Source organism: Mytilus galloprovincialis, chromosome 7 (genome assembly GCF_965363235.1).
Source record: "Mytilus galloprovincialis chromosome 7, xbMytGall1.hap1.1, whole genome shotgun sequence".
Classification (NCBI taxonomy): domain Eukaryota; kingdom Metazoa; phylum Mollusca; class Bivalvia; order Mytilida; family Mytilidae; genus Mytilus; species Mytilus galloprovincialis.
This window is the reverse complement of record NC_134844.1, coordinates 92,156,898-92,175,921: the sequence shown is the minus strand read 5'-3', so window position 1 is coordinate 92,175,921 and position 19,024 is coordinate 92,156,898. Positions and strand designations below refer to the sequence as shown.

Genomic DNA, 19,024 nt, shown 5'->3' with positions numbered 1-19,024 from the left:
AGTTGCAAATCGGCCTACTGTCTGATTCGCGTAGATTTTTTTTACTTTCAAATTCACGTCCTCTTCTTTGTCTTCTCAATTGTTGAAAACTATTCTCAAAATTTTCCAAAACCACCTCTTCCTCTCTGCATTGCCAACATTTTCATTTTTTTTCAGATCTTTGATGTTTTCTTCCAAAAAGTTATTGTTGCATTCCTCTCTTCCGATATATTTCTTCTTATTCGTCCTTTTGGTAGCATATTGCAGAGTTAACAGTTGAATCCAAAATGTTCAATTAAAATCCAAAATAAATCCCGTTGCTGGCCACCATAATGTCACGGAGCTCTTCTAAGGCACTGGCTTTAAAAACTCAGGTTCATACATACATATTTATTATGTACAAATTCACATATATACACTTTCATTACATTACATTGTTACATGTAATATAAAGACACGTCCATTCTCTATCTATAATCACTAACTATCTTAAATCCTGTGACGTCGAATCTCAACATTCACTAAGTTTTATTATTGCCAAGGCCCTGGCTACTTTCATGACTTTCTCACACAGTAAATCGTCATTTATCTCCAGATCACACAAGTATAAGGACAGAATATAAACAAACAGAGACATGAATTATACGGCTTCTAATTAGAAACGATTACAGTTAAAACACAGCTGCATCATACAATAAATTTAACGGCCAATCAGACAGTCTCCTAAAGTTCATGAAAACAATAAATCAACAAATACTTAACACGCTTGAGCATAGAAAATTAATATGGGCAATTAAATACTGATCCTAGATAAGAAATAAATGTGCAAGTTTCACCCTATGACAATAGTGTTGAAATTGGCGTTAAACAACAATTAACCAATGAATCAATCACCGAAAATTTAAGATGGATATAATCACTAGTTATAAAGCAAAATCTCTTTTAACACATGTCGATGATGCTTCATTAGTGTATTTTTGGCGTTATACCACCAATCCATAGTACGTCACATCCGGTTGCATACGGATTTAACAGTTGTAGATGCTTTATACTACATGTCATTGCATTAAAAGAATTCTGGGTCATACACATATATCTTGGGTGTTTCAAAGCACCATTTTTTTATTTGGTTTTTCTATAGAATATTTTAGAAACTTGAAGTAACACAATTGGTTACTAAAGCTTGTACATGTTGTACACGGGTAAAACAGAGGTGAACATTTTATTGGTTAATTTTCAGTGATGGTTATTTTCTTATATGCAATGAAATGTTATTTGAAATTTCGTCTACAGTACTGGAGAGGATAAAACTTAACGCATGCCAAGTATTTCTTTATCATGTTTATTTGAAAAAAAGATAAATTTTGCACATTTTTTTTTTAAAAGTGCAAATTTAACAAAGACTAATTGGGTAAAATGAAAAGTGGTATTTCACCTTAACATGCTTAAGATTATAAATTATGAAGTATATTTGGGAATGCAGTTTTTTATATATATTATTATGAATTGCCTGAAATTTTCACTGTAAAATGGAATACCGTTTTAAAATTTTGGCATTTAAGAGGCACATAAAGATACAAAAAATGATCACCTGTTTAAAACAGCACGTAACTATTGGTTTAACCATCTTAATTTGAAAACATCGAAATTTTATATTTGCAAACAATGACAGATATGCATACTATAACACTTATATCATAATACAATTGGGAAAGATAATGTTCTTTTTCACAAACATATCTTTGACTTTGTAGATGAAGTTCCAACTGAAATAAAATTAATGACAGACAAAAGATCTGTTGAATTGTACCTTAAATTACTTCAGTCAGGATCTGAGAAAAAGAGAGACATACGTTTAGTAATTGTTGGAAAAAAGGGTGCTGGAAAGACTTCATTGATTAAAAAATTGTTTGGTGAAGATATTACAGATGTTACCAGTACAAATGGAATAGAAATCCGCACAATAAAATGCAAGGCGATGTCTGATGATGGCGTGTGGAATAAATTAGATGGTATGATGTGTATGCTTAACATATTTTGTTTCCTGTTCGTAGGAAAATGTTTATAACAATTTTGTTTTTTTAGTTTAAATCACTTATTTTTCAGCAATATTATTGGGAAGTCTCACAAGTAAATATCCAATTAAAGGCTACATTTCAATGAATATGATGAATCCAGGTCAAGAATTTTTTTAAATAGTAAATTAGATGAAGAGACATTTATGGTAGGAATGCATATCTCGTACAGTAAAGTTCTACCATTAATGTTATTAGCTTTTACACAGTATTAGAAAATGTGAACACAAGAAAAATATGCCTTTGTTGTTACATTATTGTCCAGACAATAGGTGCACCTCATTTGGATCCATATGTATGAAACGCATAATTTGACATCGAACAGAGTTTGATTGTTCGTGTGATCAGTATGTTTAGTTATTGGAAAGAATGTCATTCTTATACAAGTTGAAATTAAAAGATGATGTACATAATTTTTTTATCTAGGATATGACGCACAGAAATAAGGAATATTGTTATAACACTATTTGTTTCGTCCCCGAGGGTATCACCAGCTCAGTAGTCAACACTTCTGTGTTGACATGAATATCAATAATGTGGTCATTTTTATAAATTTCCTGTTTACAAAACTTTTAATTTTCAAAAAACTAAAGATTTTCTTATTCCAGGTATAGATTATCTTAGCCGTATTTGGCACAACTTTTTGGAATTTTGGAACTCAATGCTCTTCAACTTTGTACTTGTTTGGCTTTATAAATATTTTGATTTGAGCGTCACTGATGAGTCTTATGTAGACGAAACGCGCGTCTGGCGTACTAAATTATAATCCTGGTACCTTTGATAACTATTCTATGTATTATTATACAATTATTTTGAACCAGACTCAGGTGCAGCCACTTTTAGCTGCCAATCAAGATAGCAGCCACTTTTTTTCCAGGAGCAATGTTCATGATATGTACGTCTAAAAAATAAATACGTGAAAAATCGTAATATATATATAAAAAATTAAAACCAATTTGGACTTAATAAATAAATTCAATACACGATGGAAAATTTACATACATACTTTCCATACACTCAGCATCCTCAAATATCCAGTATTTATGTTGAAACCATTTTTAATATCTACATGTATCTCTGTATATATGAATTTAGATAAAAAAAAATCATATATCTTATTGTCAATATTTTGCTTAATAAAGTTTCAAACTACTATTGATGATAATATTTAATTGATATTCCCAACATTGATAAGAAGCCTCCATTAAGAATGATAATATTGCATTAAAAATTTAAACTTGAATCATAATGAGACGGTGTGGTTTTTATATAATTTTGAAGGCAAACAGTGAGTTGTAATTGTTTACAACGTCATCCTTTTGTGCATAGCCTGGCATTCATATCACTTTTTTAAATCAATGTCATCACATGTGAGAGCAGGATAAGCTACGAAATCCACGTCAACTGTATAAATTCGGAACTCCCAGAATCTATATATGAAATTTATGCATCAAGTTTTGTGGGTTTTCATTGAACCCCAAAAACTGCTATTTCAATATTCTAACCAACCAAAGAAACTCCATTTTTCAATTTTGATAACTCTCCATGTGTATATTTTTAGAATTAATGATTGGAAAAAAAAATTGATGTTGTATTTTTATTGCTGATTTTATAATATGATCTTACTCAACATTTATCTACATTTCTTCCATATGATTGTAATTTTCTAATGATAGGAACCAAAGAAGAAGCTGAAATTCACGCAAGACTATTGAAACAATACAAAGGAACAATTGAAGAGTCAGTAGAAGACGAAACACATGAAGCTGTGACGGACAACACCCCCAAAACCATTCTGTACAAACGTAGTGAGGTATCAGAGACAGTATCGGGGCAGTCTGAAATACCTCCATTATACAGTGAATCTACAGTGAAACCTCAAGTATCAACTGAATCTAGAATTAAACCTCCAGTAACCAATCAGCAGCCAAATCAATCAATAGAAGAAGCTAAAAAGGATATTGAAACCATGCTTAAATCTAATGTTGATTTACATGACAAAGAAGAATATGCCACATTGTTGTTATGGGATTTTGCAGGAGATGAAGAATTTTATCACACACATCAAACATTTTTGTCACCAGATGCAATTTATCTTGTTGTTACAAAACTCAATGAGGCTGACGACAAAAATGCAAAAGGTAACATTTTATATAGTGAGAATAAAAATATTTAACATTTCATTTATTTTTAGCTCACCTGGCCCAAAGGGCCAAGTGAGCTTTTCCCATCACTTTGCGTCCGTCGTCCGTCGTCCGTCGTCCGTCGTCCGTCGTGGTCGTCCGTCGTCGTTAACTTTTACAAAAATCTTCTCCTCTGAAACTACTGGGCCAAATTTAACCAAACTTGGCCACAATCATCATCGGGGTATCTAGTTTAAAAAATGTGTCCGATGACCCTGTCAACCAACCAAGATGGCCGCCATGGCTAAAAATAGAACATAGGGGTAAAATGCAGTTTTTGGCTAATAACTCAAAAACCAAAGCTTTTAGAGCAAATCTGACATGGGGTAATATTGTTTTTCAGGTCAAGATCTATCTGCCCTGAAATTTTCAGATGAATCGGACAACCCGTTGTTGGGTTGCTGCCCCTGAATTGGTAATTTTAAGGAAATTTTGCTGTTTTTGGTTATTATCTTGAATATTATTATAGATAGAGATAAACTGTAAACAGCAATAATGTTCAGCAATGTAAGATTTACAAATAAGTCAACATGACTGAAATGGTCAGTTGACCCCTTTAGGAGTTATTGCCCTTTATAGTCAATTTTTAACCATTTTTCGTAAATCTTAGTAATCTTTTACAAAAAAAACTTCTCCTCTGAAACAGCTGGGCCAAATTAAACCAAACTTGGCCATAATCATCATTGGGGTATCTAGTTTAAAAATATGTCCGGTGACCAGGCCAACCAACCAAGATGGCCGCCACAGCTAAAAATAGAACATAGGGGTAAAATGCAGTTTTTGGCTTATAACTCAAAAACCAAAGCATAAAGGGCAAACCTGACAAGGGGTAAAATTGTCAACCAGGTCAAGATCTATCTGCCCTGAAATTTTAAGATGAATCGGACAACCCGTTGTTGGGTTGCTGCCCCTGAATTGGTAATTTCAGGGAAATTTTGCTGTTTTTATACGACCGCAAAATTTGAAAAATTTTTCGTCGTATATTGCTATCACGTTGGCGTCGGCGTCGTCGTCGTCGTCGTCGTCGTCGTCGTCGTCGTCGTCCGGCGTCCGAATACTTTTAGTTTTCGCACTCTAACTTTAGTAAAAGTGAATGGAAATCTATGAAATTTTAACACAAGGTTTATGACCACAAAAGGAAGGTTGGTATTGATTTTGGGAGTTTTGGTCCCAACATTTTAGGAATTAGGGGCCAAAAAGGGCCCAAATAAGAATTTTCTTGGTTTTCGCACTATAACTTTAGTTTAAGTTAATAGAAATCTATGAAATTTTGACACAAGGTTTATGACCACAAAAGAACGGTTGGGATTGATTTTGGGAGTTTAGGTTTCAACAGTTTAGGAATTAGGGGCCAAAAAAGGGCCCAAATAAGCATTATTCTTGGTTTTCGCACAATAACTTTAGTTTAAGTAAATAGAAATCAATGAAATTTAAACACAATGTTAATGACTACAAAAGGAAGGTTGGTATTGATTTTGGGAGTTTAGGTCCCAACAGTTTAGGAATTAGGGGCCAAAAAGGGACCCAAATAAGCATTTTTCTTGGTTTTCGCACCATAACGTTAGTATAAGTAAATAGAAATCTATGAAATTTAAACACAAGGTTTATGACCATAAAAGGAAGGTTGGTATTGATTTTGGGAGTTTTGGTCCCAACAGAATAAGGGGCCCAAAGGGTCCAAAATTAAACTTTGTTTGATTTCATCAAAATTGAATAATTGGGGTTCTTTGATATGCCGAATCTAACTGTCATGACTGTGTATGTAGATTCTTAACTTTTGGTCCCGTTTTCAAATTGGTCTACATTAAGGTCCAAAGGGTCCAAAATTAAACTTAGTTTGATTTTGACAAAAAATGAATCAGTTAGGTTCTTTGATATGCTGAATCTAAAAATGTACTTAGATTCTTGATAATTGGCCCAGTTTTCAAGTTGGTCCAAATCGGGGTCCAAAATTAAACTTTGTTTGATTTCATCAAAAATTGAATAAATGGGGTTCTTTGATATACCAAATCTAACTGTGTATGTAGATTCTTCATTTTTGGTCCTGTTTTCAAATTGGTCTACACTAAAGTCCAAAGGGTCCAAAATTAAACTTAGTCTGATTTCAACAAAAATTGAAATCTTGGGGTTCTTTGATATGCTGAATCCAAAAATGTACTTAGATTTTTTATTATGGGCCCAGTTTTCAAGTTGGTCCAAATCAGGATCTAAAATTATTATATTAAGTGTTGTGCAATAGCAAGTCTTTTCAATTGCACAGTATTGCGCAATGGCAAGAAATATCTAATTGCACAATATTGTGAAATAGCAAATTTTTTTTTAATTAGAGTTATCTTTCTTTGTCCAGAATAGTAAGCAAGAAATATCTAATTGCAAAATATTGTGCAATAGCAAGATTTTTTTTTAATTGGAGTTATCTTTCTTTGTCCAGAATCAACTTAAATCTTTGTTATATACAATATACAATGTATATTCACTTTTTACTACCAACTGATAAATTATAATAAATAACATTCAGTGATAACAAGCAGTTTTTTTTACATCTTAATATTTTATGATGTATTTAAATGAGTAGTTATTGTTGCAAACTCCATTAGAAATTTTAATTGAGATTAGTTTTGGAATAAGGGAAAGGGGGATGTGATTAAAAAAATTGGGTTCAATTTTTCTCATTTGAAATTTCATAAATAAAAAAGAAAATTTCTTCAAACATTTTTTACGATAGTAGAGGGGCATTATGTTTTCTGGTCTGTGCGTCCGTCCGTGCGTCCGTCTGTCCGTTCGTTCGTCCGTCCGTTCGTCTGTCCGTCTGTCCCGCTTCAGGTTAAAGTTTTTGGTCAAGGTAGTTTTTGATGAAGTTTAAGTCCAATCCACTTCAAACTTAGTACACATGTCCCCTATGATATGATCTTTCTAATTTTAATGCCAAATTAGAGTTTTTACCCCAATTTCACGGTCCACTGAACATGGAAAATGATAGTGCGAGTGGGGCATTCGTGTACTGAGGACACATTCTTGTTTTGAGAGGATTAATATTCAACAGCATAGTGAATTGCTCTAAGAGAAAACAAAAATTTTAAGTTCATTAGAACACATTCATTCTGTGTCAGAAACCTATGCTGTGTCAACTATTTAATCACAATCCAAATTTAGAGCTGAATCCAGCTTGAATGTTGTGTCCATACTTGCCCCAACCGTTCAGGGTTCAACCTCAGCGGTCGTATAAAGCTACGCCCTGCGGAGCATCTGGTTGGTTATTATCTTGAATATTATTATTGATAGAGATAAACCGTAAACAGCAATAATGTTCATCAAAGTAAGATTTACAAATAAGTCAACATAACCAAAATGGTCAGTTGACCCCTTTAGGAGTTATTGTCCTTTAAAGTCAATTTTTAACCATTTTTCGTAAATCAAATATATCTTTTACAAAAATCTTCTCCTCTGAAACTGCTGGACCAAATTAATTCAAACTTAGCCACAATCATCCTTTGGGTTTCTAGTTTTAAAAATGTGTGGCGTGGCCCGGCCAACCAACGAAGATGGCTGCCATGGCTAAAAATAGAACATAAGGGTAAAATGCAGTTTTTGGCTTATAACTCAAAATCCAAAGCATTAATAGCAAATCTGACATGGGGTAAAATTGTTTATCAGGTCAAGATCTATCAGCACTGTAAGTTTCAGATGAATAGGACAAACCATTGTTGGGTTTGCTGCCTCTGAAATGGTAATTTTAGGTAAATTTTGCTGTTTTTGGTTATTATCTTGAATATTATTATAGATAGAGATAAACTGTAAACAGCAATAATGTACAGCAAAGTAAGACCTAAAAATAAGTCAACATGACCAAAATGGTCAATTGACCCCTCTAAGGAGTTATTGTCCTTTATAGTCAATTTTAAACAATTTTCATAAAATTTGTAAATTTTTACTAAATTTTCAACTGAAATTACTGGGCTTAGTTTATTATCTATAGAAATAATTGTAAGCAGCAAGAATGTTCAGTAAAGTAAGATGTACAAACACATCACCATCACCAAAACACAATTTTGTCATGAATCCATCTGCATCCTTTGTTTAATATTCACATACACCAAGGTGAGCGACACAGGCTCTTTAGAGCCTCTAGTTACTAAGCTTAAGATGCAAGTTGTTTTCAAGAACTATATATACCCATTATTTCTTCAAGTACCATGAGTACAGAGAAAAATATGTGAAGCAATTAGTCAATTAATAAATTAATTGTACCATTTCAATTCCAGATATGCATTTCTTCAACAACGAATGTCTCTTCATTGATACTCGATGCCAAAATTTTGAAAATCCAAAACCTAATACAAACCGATTTTGTTTTTTTTTTCTGAAATTGTTTAACATTTCATAACTGTTACTTTAATTATTCATCCATTAGTTTGTTTTTTTGATTTTGTAGTTGCATTGTTTCATAGATTAAATTTGTTTGTCCAGTGTATGTTCACTTGTGTTAACATGTCTTTTGATTGAGTTAAGTCATTTCTATTGATAATTTATAGTGTGTTTTTCTATGTTGTGATGTTACACTATTGTTTCAGATCAGATCAGAGTGAAATTTTGGTACAATTAAAACGTGTAAAACCGCTGCGCTTGTTTGCACCTGTCTTAATTCAGGTATCTGATATTCAGTAGTTGTCGTTTGTTGATGTGGTTCATAAGTATTTCTTGTTTCTCGTTTTTTTACATAGATTAGAACGTTGGTTTTACACTTGTAATATTTGGGGCCCTTTATAGCTTGCTGTGCGGTGTGAGCCAAGGCTCCGTGTTGAAGACCGTACTTTGACCTTTAATGGTTTCCTTTTATAAAATGTGACTTGGATGGAGAGTTGTCTCATTGGCAGTCATACCAATTTTTATATCTAAGATCTAATTAAAGCTTTTGTTAAAAGGACAGATTTATCAGTCAAACATCTGTCTTATGTGTATGCTATTGGTCTGCGGTTCTTTATCTTCCGTGATAGCCGTGGTGTAGTGGTTATTGCATCGGACTACTAACACAAATGTTCATGGTTCGATTCCCGTTCGGGATGAAAATTTTAGGAATTCAATTTTCAGGTCTCCCTTGACACCATTTGCGAGTATGGTCTTGAGGAAACGATGATAGTCCGTCGGAAGGGGACGATAAATGGCTGACCCGTGTTAAGAGAGAGCCATATCTCTTGCACGTTAAAGACACCCTTGTAGATTTCGAAAAAGAGTAGGCTAATGCCGCTACAAGGCAGCACTCGCACCCGCAAAGTGGAAAGGGATTAATATAAGTTGCAAAACTTGTTTCGCAATCCACTATAAATAAATATGTTTAAACTAAACTACATTTTCCATAAGGTACAAAAACTGGAAAATCTAAATCTTCTACACAAATGACTTATGGTTTTCAGTTTTGTCTTCATATTTACTCTCATGACAACATACTAGGTTTATCGGGTACCAATCTGAATTAGGTTTAGTGTTTATTGTCCCAAATGCAACGCTTTCCGTCCGTCCATCTGCCCTCATGAAAAAAACATGTCTGAATTCTGTCTGACAAGTATTCTAAATTTTTCTTAATTTTTTCTGAATAATGTCTGAATGGCTAAAATAATGTACATTTACGCAAATGTCTGAATTTTTACTGGATTTCGGACTTTTAAAGAACAATTCAGAATTTTCATATGAATATTCAGACAAAAATCAGAATTATGTAAGAATAAATTAAGGCAATATTCAGAAAGAATTCAGAAAAATCTGATTTTAATCAGAAGGATTAAGAAATAATCAGACACATTCAGAAATATCCAGATAACATTCAGATTGATTCAAACAGATTCAGAAGGATTCAGAAGGATTCAGATATATATTCAGAAAACATTCAGACTGATTCAAAATGTGGATATCCATACAAAACTTTGTAACTTATACAACAGATATTCCCCTAAAAACCTAAAAAGAAGTTCTTAAAGTTGAATGAAAATCAATGTGTAAGCACATTGATGATGGTCAAATACCCTTAGCCTCTATTCAATAATAAACAAAATCCAAATTTTCAGGAAGTTTGTAATTAAATTAATAGTTTCAATAACATAAAATTCAAACTTTAAATTTTCGATTTAATTTTATTATCTGATATGGATCTGTGATTCCCTGGTCTGTTCTTTTCCTGCCTCTCAAGGTCTCCAGCTCTCTTGTGACCTGAGTAAATAAAAAAGAAGCTAATAAAAGAACAGAACTTTCCAATGTCCCTTTTTGTTGCATTTTTATACGACCGCAAAAATTAAAAAAATTTTGGTCGTATATTGGTATCATGTTGGCGTCTGCGTCGTCGTCATCGTCCGAATACTTTTAGTTTTCGCACTCTAACTTTAGTAAAAGTGAATAGAAATCTATGAAATTTTGACACAAGGTTTATGACCACAAAAGGAAGGTTGGGATTGATTTTAGGAGTTTTTGATCCAACAGTTTAGGAAAAAGGGGCCAAAAAGGGCCCAAATAATCATTATTCTTGATTTTCGCACAATAACTTTAGTATAAGTAAATAGAAATCAATGAAATTTAAACACAAGGTTTATGACCACAAAAGGAAAGGTGGGATTGATTTTGGGAGTTGAGGTCCCAACGGTTTAGGAATAAGGGGCCAAAAAGGGGCCCAAATAAGCATTATTCTTGGTTTTCGCACCTTAACTTTAGTATAAGTAAATAGAAATCTATGAAATTTAAACACAAGGTTTATGACCATAAAAGGAAGGTTTGGTTTGATTTTGGGAGTTTGGGTCCCAACAGTTTAGGAATAAGGGGCCCAAAGGGTCCAAAATTGAACTGTGTTTGATTTCATCAAAAATTGAATAATCAGGGTTCTTTGATATGCCAACTCTAACTGTGTATGTAGATTCTTAATTTTTGATCCCGTTTTCAAATTGGTCTACATTAAGGTCCAAAGGGTCCAAAATTAAACTTAGTTTGATTTTAACAAAAATTGAATCCTTGGGGTTCTTTGATATGCTGAATCTAAAAATTTATTTAGATTTTTGATTATTGGCCCAGTTTTCAAGTTGGTCCAAATCGGGGTCCAAAATTAAACTTTGTTTGATTTCATCAAAAATTGAATAATTGGGGTTCTTTGATATGCCAAATCTAACTGTGTATGTAGATTCTTAATTTTTGGTCCCGTTTTCAAATTGGTCTACCTTCAAGTCCAAAGGGTCCAAAATTAAACTAAGTTTGATTTTAACAAAAATTGAATTCTTGGGCTTTTCAGATATGCTGAATCTAAACATGTACTTAGATTTTTGATTATGGGCCCAATTTTCAAGTTGGTTCAAATCAGGATCCAAAATTATTATATTAAGTATTGTGCAATAGCAAGAAATTTTCAATTGCACAGTATTCAGCAATAGCAAGAAATCTTCAATTGCACAGTATTGTGCAATAGCAAGAAATTTCAATTGCACAGTATTGCGCAATAGCAAGAAATCTTCTCAATTGCACAGTATTGTGCAATAGCAAATATTTTCAATTGCACAGTATTGCGCAATAGCAAGAAATATCTAATTGCACAATATTGTGCAATAGCAAGAAATTTTCAATTGGAGTTATCTTTCTTTGTCCAGAATAGTAGTTGAATCAACTTAAATTATTGTTTTATACAATATACAATGTATATTTACTTTTACTACCAACTGATAAATTAAAACAATCTTTACCATTCAGTGATAACAAGCACTTTATTTTACATTTTAATATTTTATGATGTATTTAAATGAGTAGTTATTGTTTCAAACTCCATTAGAAATTTGAATTGAGATCAGTTTTGGAAAAAGGGAAAGGGGGATGTAAAAAAAAAATGGGAGGGGGGGTGGTTAAATTTTTCTCATTTCAGATTTCATATATAAAAAGAAAATTTCTTCAAACATTTTGTTGAGAGGATTATACTGTGTCAACTATTTAATCACAATCCAAATTTAGAGCTGAATCCAGCTTGAATGTTGTGTCCATACTTGCCCCAACCGTTCAGGGTTCAACCTCTGCGGTCGTATAAAGCTGTGCCCTGTGGAGCATCTGGTTCTTGTCTGCCCAGGGACAATAACTAAAATTCCACAAATTCTTGTTTGAACTGTTAATAAATCTCGATGATATTTCTCTCTATTTCCCTCAATCCAACTCTTGACATGTGATGTAAGCCATTGATATACATTTTATAAAATCTGGCATGAATTGCCACATGACATGTATGAGTGCTAATTTTTCTGTATTTAATTAACATTAGAAAAACAAAACAATCTTTGAGTGGACCTTTGCCGTTAACAAATACACAACTTCCTAGTATCAAGAAAATTCATATTTGAGTTAATTTTAATTATAAATGGTCATATATCTAAGCAATTCTTCAATCCAATGTATTTTATTAAGCACTTGAAAACCATTTTTTTGGGAGAAATTCAGTTGCCTTTTAAAATCTTTGACCTTGACCACATAATTAGTTGTTAGGAATCCTTTAGGAGTCCATAATCACATGAATATCATCCTGATTTTTTTTTTTGATTTATAGTTTAATGTATTAGTTTTAATGAATACGCAATAAAAGAACCTTAGTGATTTCGCTCACATACCCGACGTCCCCACATTGTCATTGGAGAAATAAAATAAGTGCAAGAACAAAAAATTATATGAGAAAAAATTGAACTATAATTTCCTTATATGTCCTTATCATCTACAAAGTTTCATGAAATTCTGTCGTGTGGTTTCAGATGAGTTGCAATGACAAACTGTTGCAGTAGTACATTGAAGCAAATAAGTTCAAAGGTTCATAACTCCTAGAAAAAAAATTGAATTGTAATTTCCTGTCATATGTCCTTATTATCTACAAAGTTTCATGAAATTCTGTTGTGTGGTTTCATGGCAGTTGCAATGACAAACTGTTGCAGAAGTACATTAAAGCAAATAAGTTCAAAGGGACATAACTCCTAGAAAACAAATTGAATTGTAATTTCCTGTCGTATGTCCTTATTATCTACAAAGTTTCATGAAATTCTGTTGTGTGGTTTTAGAGTTGCGATGACAAACTGTTGCAGTAGTACATTAAAGCAAATAAGTTCAAAGTGGCATAACTCCTAGAAACAAATTGAAGCGTAATTTCCTGTCGATATGCACAACTAAATGGTATTTCCTTATAATCTAAAAAGGTTTCAAGAAAATTCTGTTGTGTGGTTTCAGAGAAGTTGCAATAACAAACTGTTGCAGTAGTACATTAAAGCAAATTAGTTCAAAGGAGCATAACTCCTAGGGAAAAAATGAATCGTAATTTCCTGTCGATATGCACAACTACATAATATGTCCTTATTATCTAAAAAGGTTTCATGAAATTCTGTTGTGTAGTTTGAGAGGAGTTGCGATGATTGGGAAACAGGACTGACGAACTGACGAACTGACGAGCTGACGGATAGACAGACTGACAGACAGATAGATGGGTCAAAAACATTATACCCTCCACAACTTCGTTAGTTGTGTGGGGTATAATTAATGTAGGAATTCATTATTTCAAATATATTTGGAATTCTAGTGTTTTTTATCGTCATGTGTAATGAATGTGTCAGCGTCATAAATAAATTTAAGGTATTGGCTTTGCTTGTTAAATTTAAAGGCTGTATGGTAACATTAGCTATTATTGCTCTCATTTACATTTGTAAGGCATTCATAGATAGTTGTCTCATTGGAAAGCATTCCACACTTACAGCTTATTATTATACTATTAAAACTAAAGCATGTACATACCAGATACTGTTGATTTTGCACCATTATTCTTTTTAATAGTTCTGTTCAAAAACATGAAAATTAAGTCGTAAGTCTCTTTTACTGACATCTGAGGAACCAATTCTAGAATAAATTAAATTAAAATTAGTATCAATACCGACATCTAAATTTATGAACTCGTATAAAATATTCAACAGTTGTCTTAAAGTGAAATTCAAAAAGATCCATCAGAAAACACTTATTTAAATTTGATGGGTTGTGGGTTTTTTTTAAGAAAGATTTTGGAAATATAATCAACTAAAAGTTACATCAGTGTTGATTTAAAACAAAAAGTGTCTTTCGACCCTTTCACTTAGACCGGAACAGCCTTTACTGTGATTTTGAATAGATGAAACTACGGTAATATATATAACCTAAGGTAAGTTGACATCTAAGTGAAGTATTTGCCACTGGTTGTAAACCAAAAATGTAAATATTTGTATATTCTTATAAATTGAAAGTTTGCTGTGTCTCTTCTGTGACATTCTTACCTCAAAACGATTAGTACTTTTCCACATTATCATAAACCCAATGATGCAGATCATCTTTCATCTAACTTTCAATGGCCCAGTTCTTAAAAAAGAAGGGAATATTGTTTTTTATTGGTATAAAAGTTGATATTGTTATACATGTTATAAGTTAATTAAACCCATACTAAATATTCTTTTTAAACACATGCACATTTAAGCTACAACAATATGTTCAATCTAAAAAAAAAATAGTAATGGTATGTACATGTAGGTATTGATTTAATAACCGACCATATTCTACAATGTTCTATGTGCCTGTACCAAATCAGGAGCCTGCTATTGAGTGGTTCTTGTGTTTTGCTGTTTGTCATATTTGTTTTTCTTTTAATGTTTTGCATAGTTTGTTAACATGTTGTGTCATAACACCACTGTCCTGGCTGGTGCACTCAAATTTAGTTCAACTCCTCCACATTCTATATGTGCCTGTCCAAAGTCAGAAGCCTGTAGATGAGTGTTTCATGTGGTTGTTGTTTCATGTAATGTCAATTATGTCTTGTTTTTGATTACTGTTTTGTAATAAATTGGACCGTTGAATCGTTTCATATTGTAATGTTCTTATCAGGACTGTCAAGACCAATTATAGCCATAAATACATGATATAAGTTTGTGTCATAGTTAAATTGTGACAGGAACCTTTGTGATGTCCAGTCATGGTGGACAAATAACTATAAGAGGTGTGGTTTACACACCAGTCTAAAAAATAAGAATAGATTGATTGATTGTTGGTATTTTAGAAGGTGGAAGACTTGGATGCTCATACTTTGTATATAGATGCCTTAATATGTTATGAAGTTTCCGTCTGTCATATGTCCCTTGTCCTTGACCTCATATGCATGGTTCAGTGACTTCTTGAAATTTCTCTCTTATTATGTATATTAGGATAACAATATGTAGTACATGCATGTAAATTAAGGAAAGTATCTCCCTCATGCAAAGCTCCCATTCCTTTCACGGATTTGGCTATACTTTTTGGACCTTGTGGATTATAGCTCTTTATCTTTTATATAAGCTTGGGATTACAAACATTTTGGCCACGAGCATCACTGAAGAGACATGTATTGTCGAAATGCGCATGTGGTGCAGGAAAATTGGTACTGTTAATGTTAGTACTACCACTGGGTCGATGCCTCTGCTGGTGCACTGTTAGTCCCCGAGGGTATCACCAGCCCAGAAGCCAGTACTTCTGGAATAAAAATACGATTTTTTTTTGTGTTATTAAAATTTGCTGCTACAAAATGTTAGAAATTATTATAAATTAAGGAAAGTATCTCCCTCATGCAAAGCTCCCATTCCTTTCACAGATTTGGCTATACTTTTTGGACCTTGTGGATTATAGCTCTACATCTTTTATATATGCTTTGGATTTCAAATATTTTCGCCATGAGCATCACTGAAGAGACATGTATTGTTGAAATGCGCATCTGGTGCAAGAAAATTGGTACCGTTAATGTCATTGCAAGGTCCTCATGCCCGTCAGACAGTTTTCATCTGACCTCGGCCTCATTTCATGGACCAGTGAATAGATTAAGTTTCCCTAGTCTAGTCCATATAGCAGATACTTTAAGCAATAAGTCTTTTATAATTGGTGTATAAAATGAGTGTAAGGTGTATATGTCCAACTGGCAGGTGACATCTGTCCTTGACCTCATTTTCATGGTACAGTGGTAATGTTAAGTTTGTTTTTTTTAAGTCTTTTTTTAGCTCACCTGGCCCGAAGGGCCAAGTGAGCTTTTCTCATCACTTGGCGTCCGTCCGGCGTCGTCGTTAACTTTTTACATTTTGAACTTCTTCTAGAGAACCACTGAATGGAATGAAACCAAACATGGCATGAATGATCCTTATGAGGTGCTGACCAAGTGTTGTCACTTTGCAGCCGATCCATCATCCAAAATGGCCGCCAGCGGGGACTTAGTTTAACATAGGACCCTATGGGAAATGCATACAAATGACTTCTTTTAGAGAACCACTGAATTGAATGAAACCAAACATGGCATGAATGTTCCTTATGAGATGCTGACCAAGTTTTGTTACTTTGTAGCCGATCCATCATCCAAGTAGGCCGCCAGCGAGGGACTTAGTTTAACATAGGACCCTATGAGAAATATATACAAATGTTTTCTTTTAGAGAACCACTAAATGGAATGAAACCAAACATGGCATGAATGTTCCTTACGAGGTGCTGACCAAGTGTTGTTACTTTGTAGCCGATCCAATATCCAAGATGACAGCCAGCAGGGGGACTTCGTTTAACATAGGACCCTATGGGAAATGCATACAAATGACTTCTTTTAGAGAACCACTGAATGGAATAAATCAAAACATAGCATGAATGTTCCTTATGAGGTGCTGACCAAGTGTTGTTACTTTGTAGCCGATCCAACGTCCAAGATGGCCGCCATTTAAGGACTTGACATAAGAGCCTATGGGAAATACATCCAAGTTTCTTCATATAGAGAACCACTGAATGGAATGAAACCAAACATAGCATAAAAGTTCCTTGTGAGATGCTGACTAAGTGTTGTTACTTTGTAGCCGATCCATCATTCAAGGTGTCTGCCAGTGGGGGACTTAGTTTAACATAGGACCCTATGGGAAATACATACAAATGTCTTCTTCTAAAGAACCACTGAATTGAATGAAATCAAACATAGCATGAATGTTCCCTTCCTTATGAGGTGCTGTCCAAGTGTTGTTACTTTTAGCCAAATTTTATATTTTTAGCTCACCTGGCCCGAAGGGCCAAGTGAGCTTTTCTCACCACTTGGCGTCCGTCGTCCGTCGTCGTCGTCCGTCGTCGTCCGTCGTCGTCGTCGTCGTTAACAATTTACATTTTGAACTTCTTCTAGAGAACCACTGAATGGAATGGAACCAAACATGGCATGAATGTTCCTTATGAGGTGCTGACCAAGTGTTGTTACTTTGTAGCCGATCCATCATCCAAGATGGCCGCCAGCGGGGGACTTAGTTTAACATAGGACCCTATGGGAAATGCATACAAATGACTTCTTTTAGAGAACCACTGAATGGAATGAAACCAAACATGGCATGAATGTTCCTTATGAGGTACTGACCAAGTGTTGTTACTTTGTTGCCGATCCATCATCCAAGATGGCTGCTAGCCGGGGACTTAGTTTAACATAGGACCCTATGGGAAATGCATACAAATGACTTCTTTTAGAGAACCACTGAATTGAATGAAACCAAACATGGCATGAATGTTCCTTATGAGATGCTGACCAAGTGTTGTTACTTTGTTGCCGATCCATCATCCAAGATGGCCGCCAGCGGGGGACTTAGTTTAACATAGGACCCTATGGGAAATGCATACAAATGACTTCTTTTAGAGAACCACTGAATGGAATAAAACCAAACATAGCATGAATGTTCCTTATGTGGTGCTGACCAAGTGTTGTTACTTTGTAGCCGATCCATCATCCAAGATGTCCGCCAGCGGGGGACTTAGTTTAACATAGGACCCTATGGGAAATGCATACAAATGACTTCTTCTAGAGAACCACTAAATGGAATGAAACCAAACATAGCATGAATGTTCCTTATGGAGTGCTGACCAAGTGTTGTTACTTTGTAGCCGATCCATCATCCAAGATGGCCGCCAGCGGGGGACTTAGTTTAACATAGGACCCTATGGGAAATGCATACAAATGACTTCTTCTAGAGAACCACTAAATGGAATGAAACCAAACATAGCATGAATGTTCCTTATGGAGTGCTGACCAAGTGTTGTTACTTTGTAGCCAATCCATCATCCAAGATGGCCGCCAGCGGGGGACTTAGTTTAACATAGGACCCTATGGGAAATGCATACAAATGACTTCTTTTAGAGAACCACTGAATGGAATGAAATCAAACATGGCATGAATGTTCCTAATGTGGTGCTGACCAAGTGTTGTTACTTTGTAGCCGATCCATTATCCAAGATGGACGCCAGCGGGGGACTTAGTTTAACATAGGACCCTATGGGAAATGCATACAAATGACTTCTTTTAGAGAACAACTGAATGGAATGAAACCAAACATTGCATGAATGTTCCTTATGCCGTGCTGACCATGTGTTGTTACTTTGTAGCCCATCCATCATCCAAGATGGCCGCCAGCATGGGACTTAGTTTAACATAGGACCCTATGGGAAATGCATACAAATGACTTCTTTTAGAGAACCACTGAATGGAATGAAATCAAACATGGCATGAATGTTCCTAATGTGGTGCTGACCAAGTGTTGTTACTTTGTAGCCGATCCATTATCCAAGATGGCCGCCAGCAGGGACTTAGTTTAACATAGGACCCTATTGGAAATGCATACAAATGACTTCTTTTAGAGAACCACTGAATGGAATAAAACTAAACATTGCATGAATGTTCCTTATGAGGTGCTGACCAAGTGTTGTTACTTTGTAGCAGATCCACCATCCAAGATGGCCGCCAGCAGGGGACTTAGTTTA

At 34.3% G+C, this 19,024-nt stretch overlaps 1 protein-coding gene across 1 annotated transcript in view; it reads left to right on the top strand.

Moving 5' to 3' along the window:
- LOC143083988 (uncharacterized) overlaps positions 1 to 19,024 on the top strand; it is a 50,113-nt gene that overhangs the window by 15,120 nt on the left and 15,969 nt on the right. The window contains exons 3-4 of the mRNA XM_076260400.1: positions 1,734 to 1,991; positions 3,731 to 4,195. Coding sequence (XP_076116515.1) covers positions 1,734 to 1,991; positions 3,731 to 4,195 — 723 coding nt within the window. The remainder of the gene's footprint in view (positions 1 to 1,733; positions 1,992 to 3,730; positions 4,196 to 19,024) is intronic.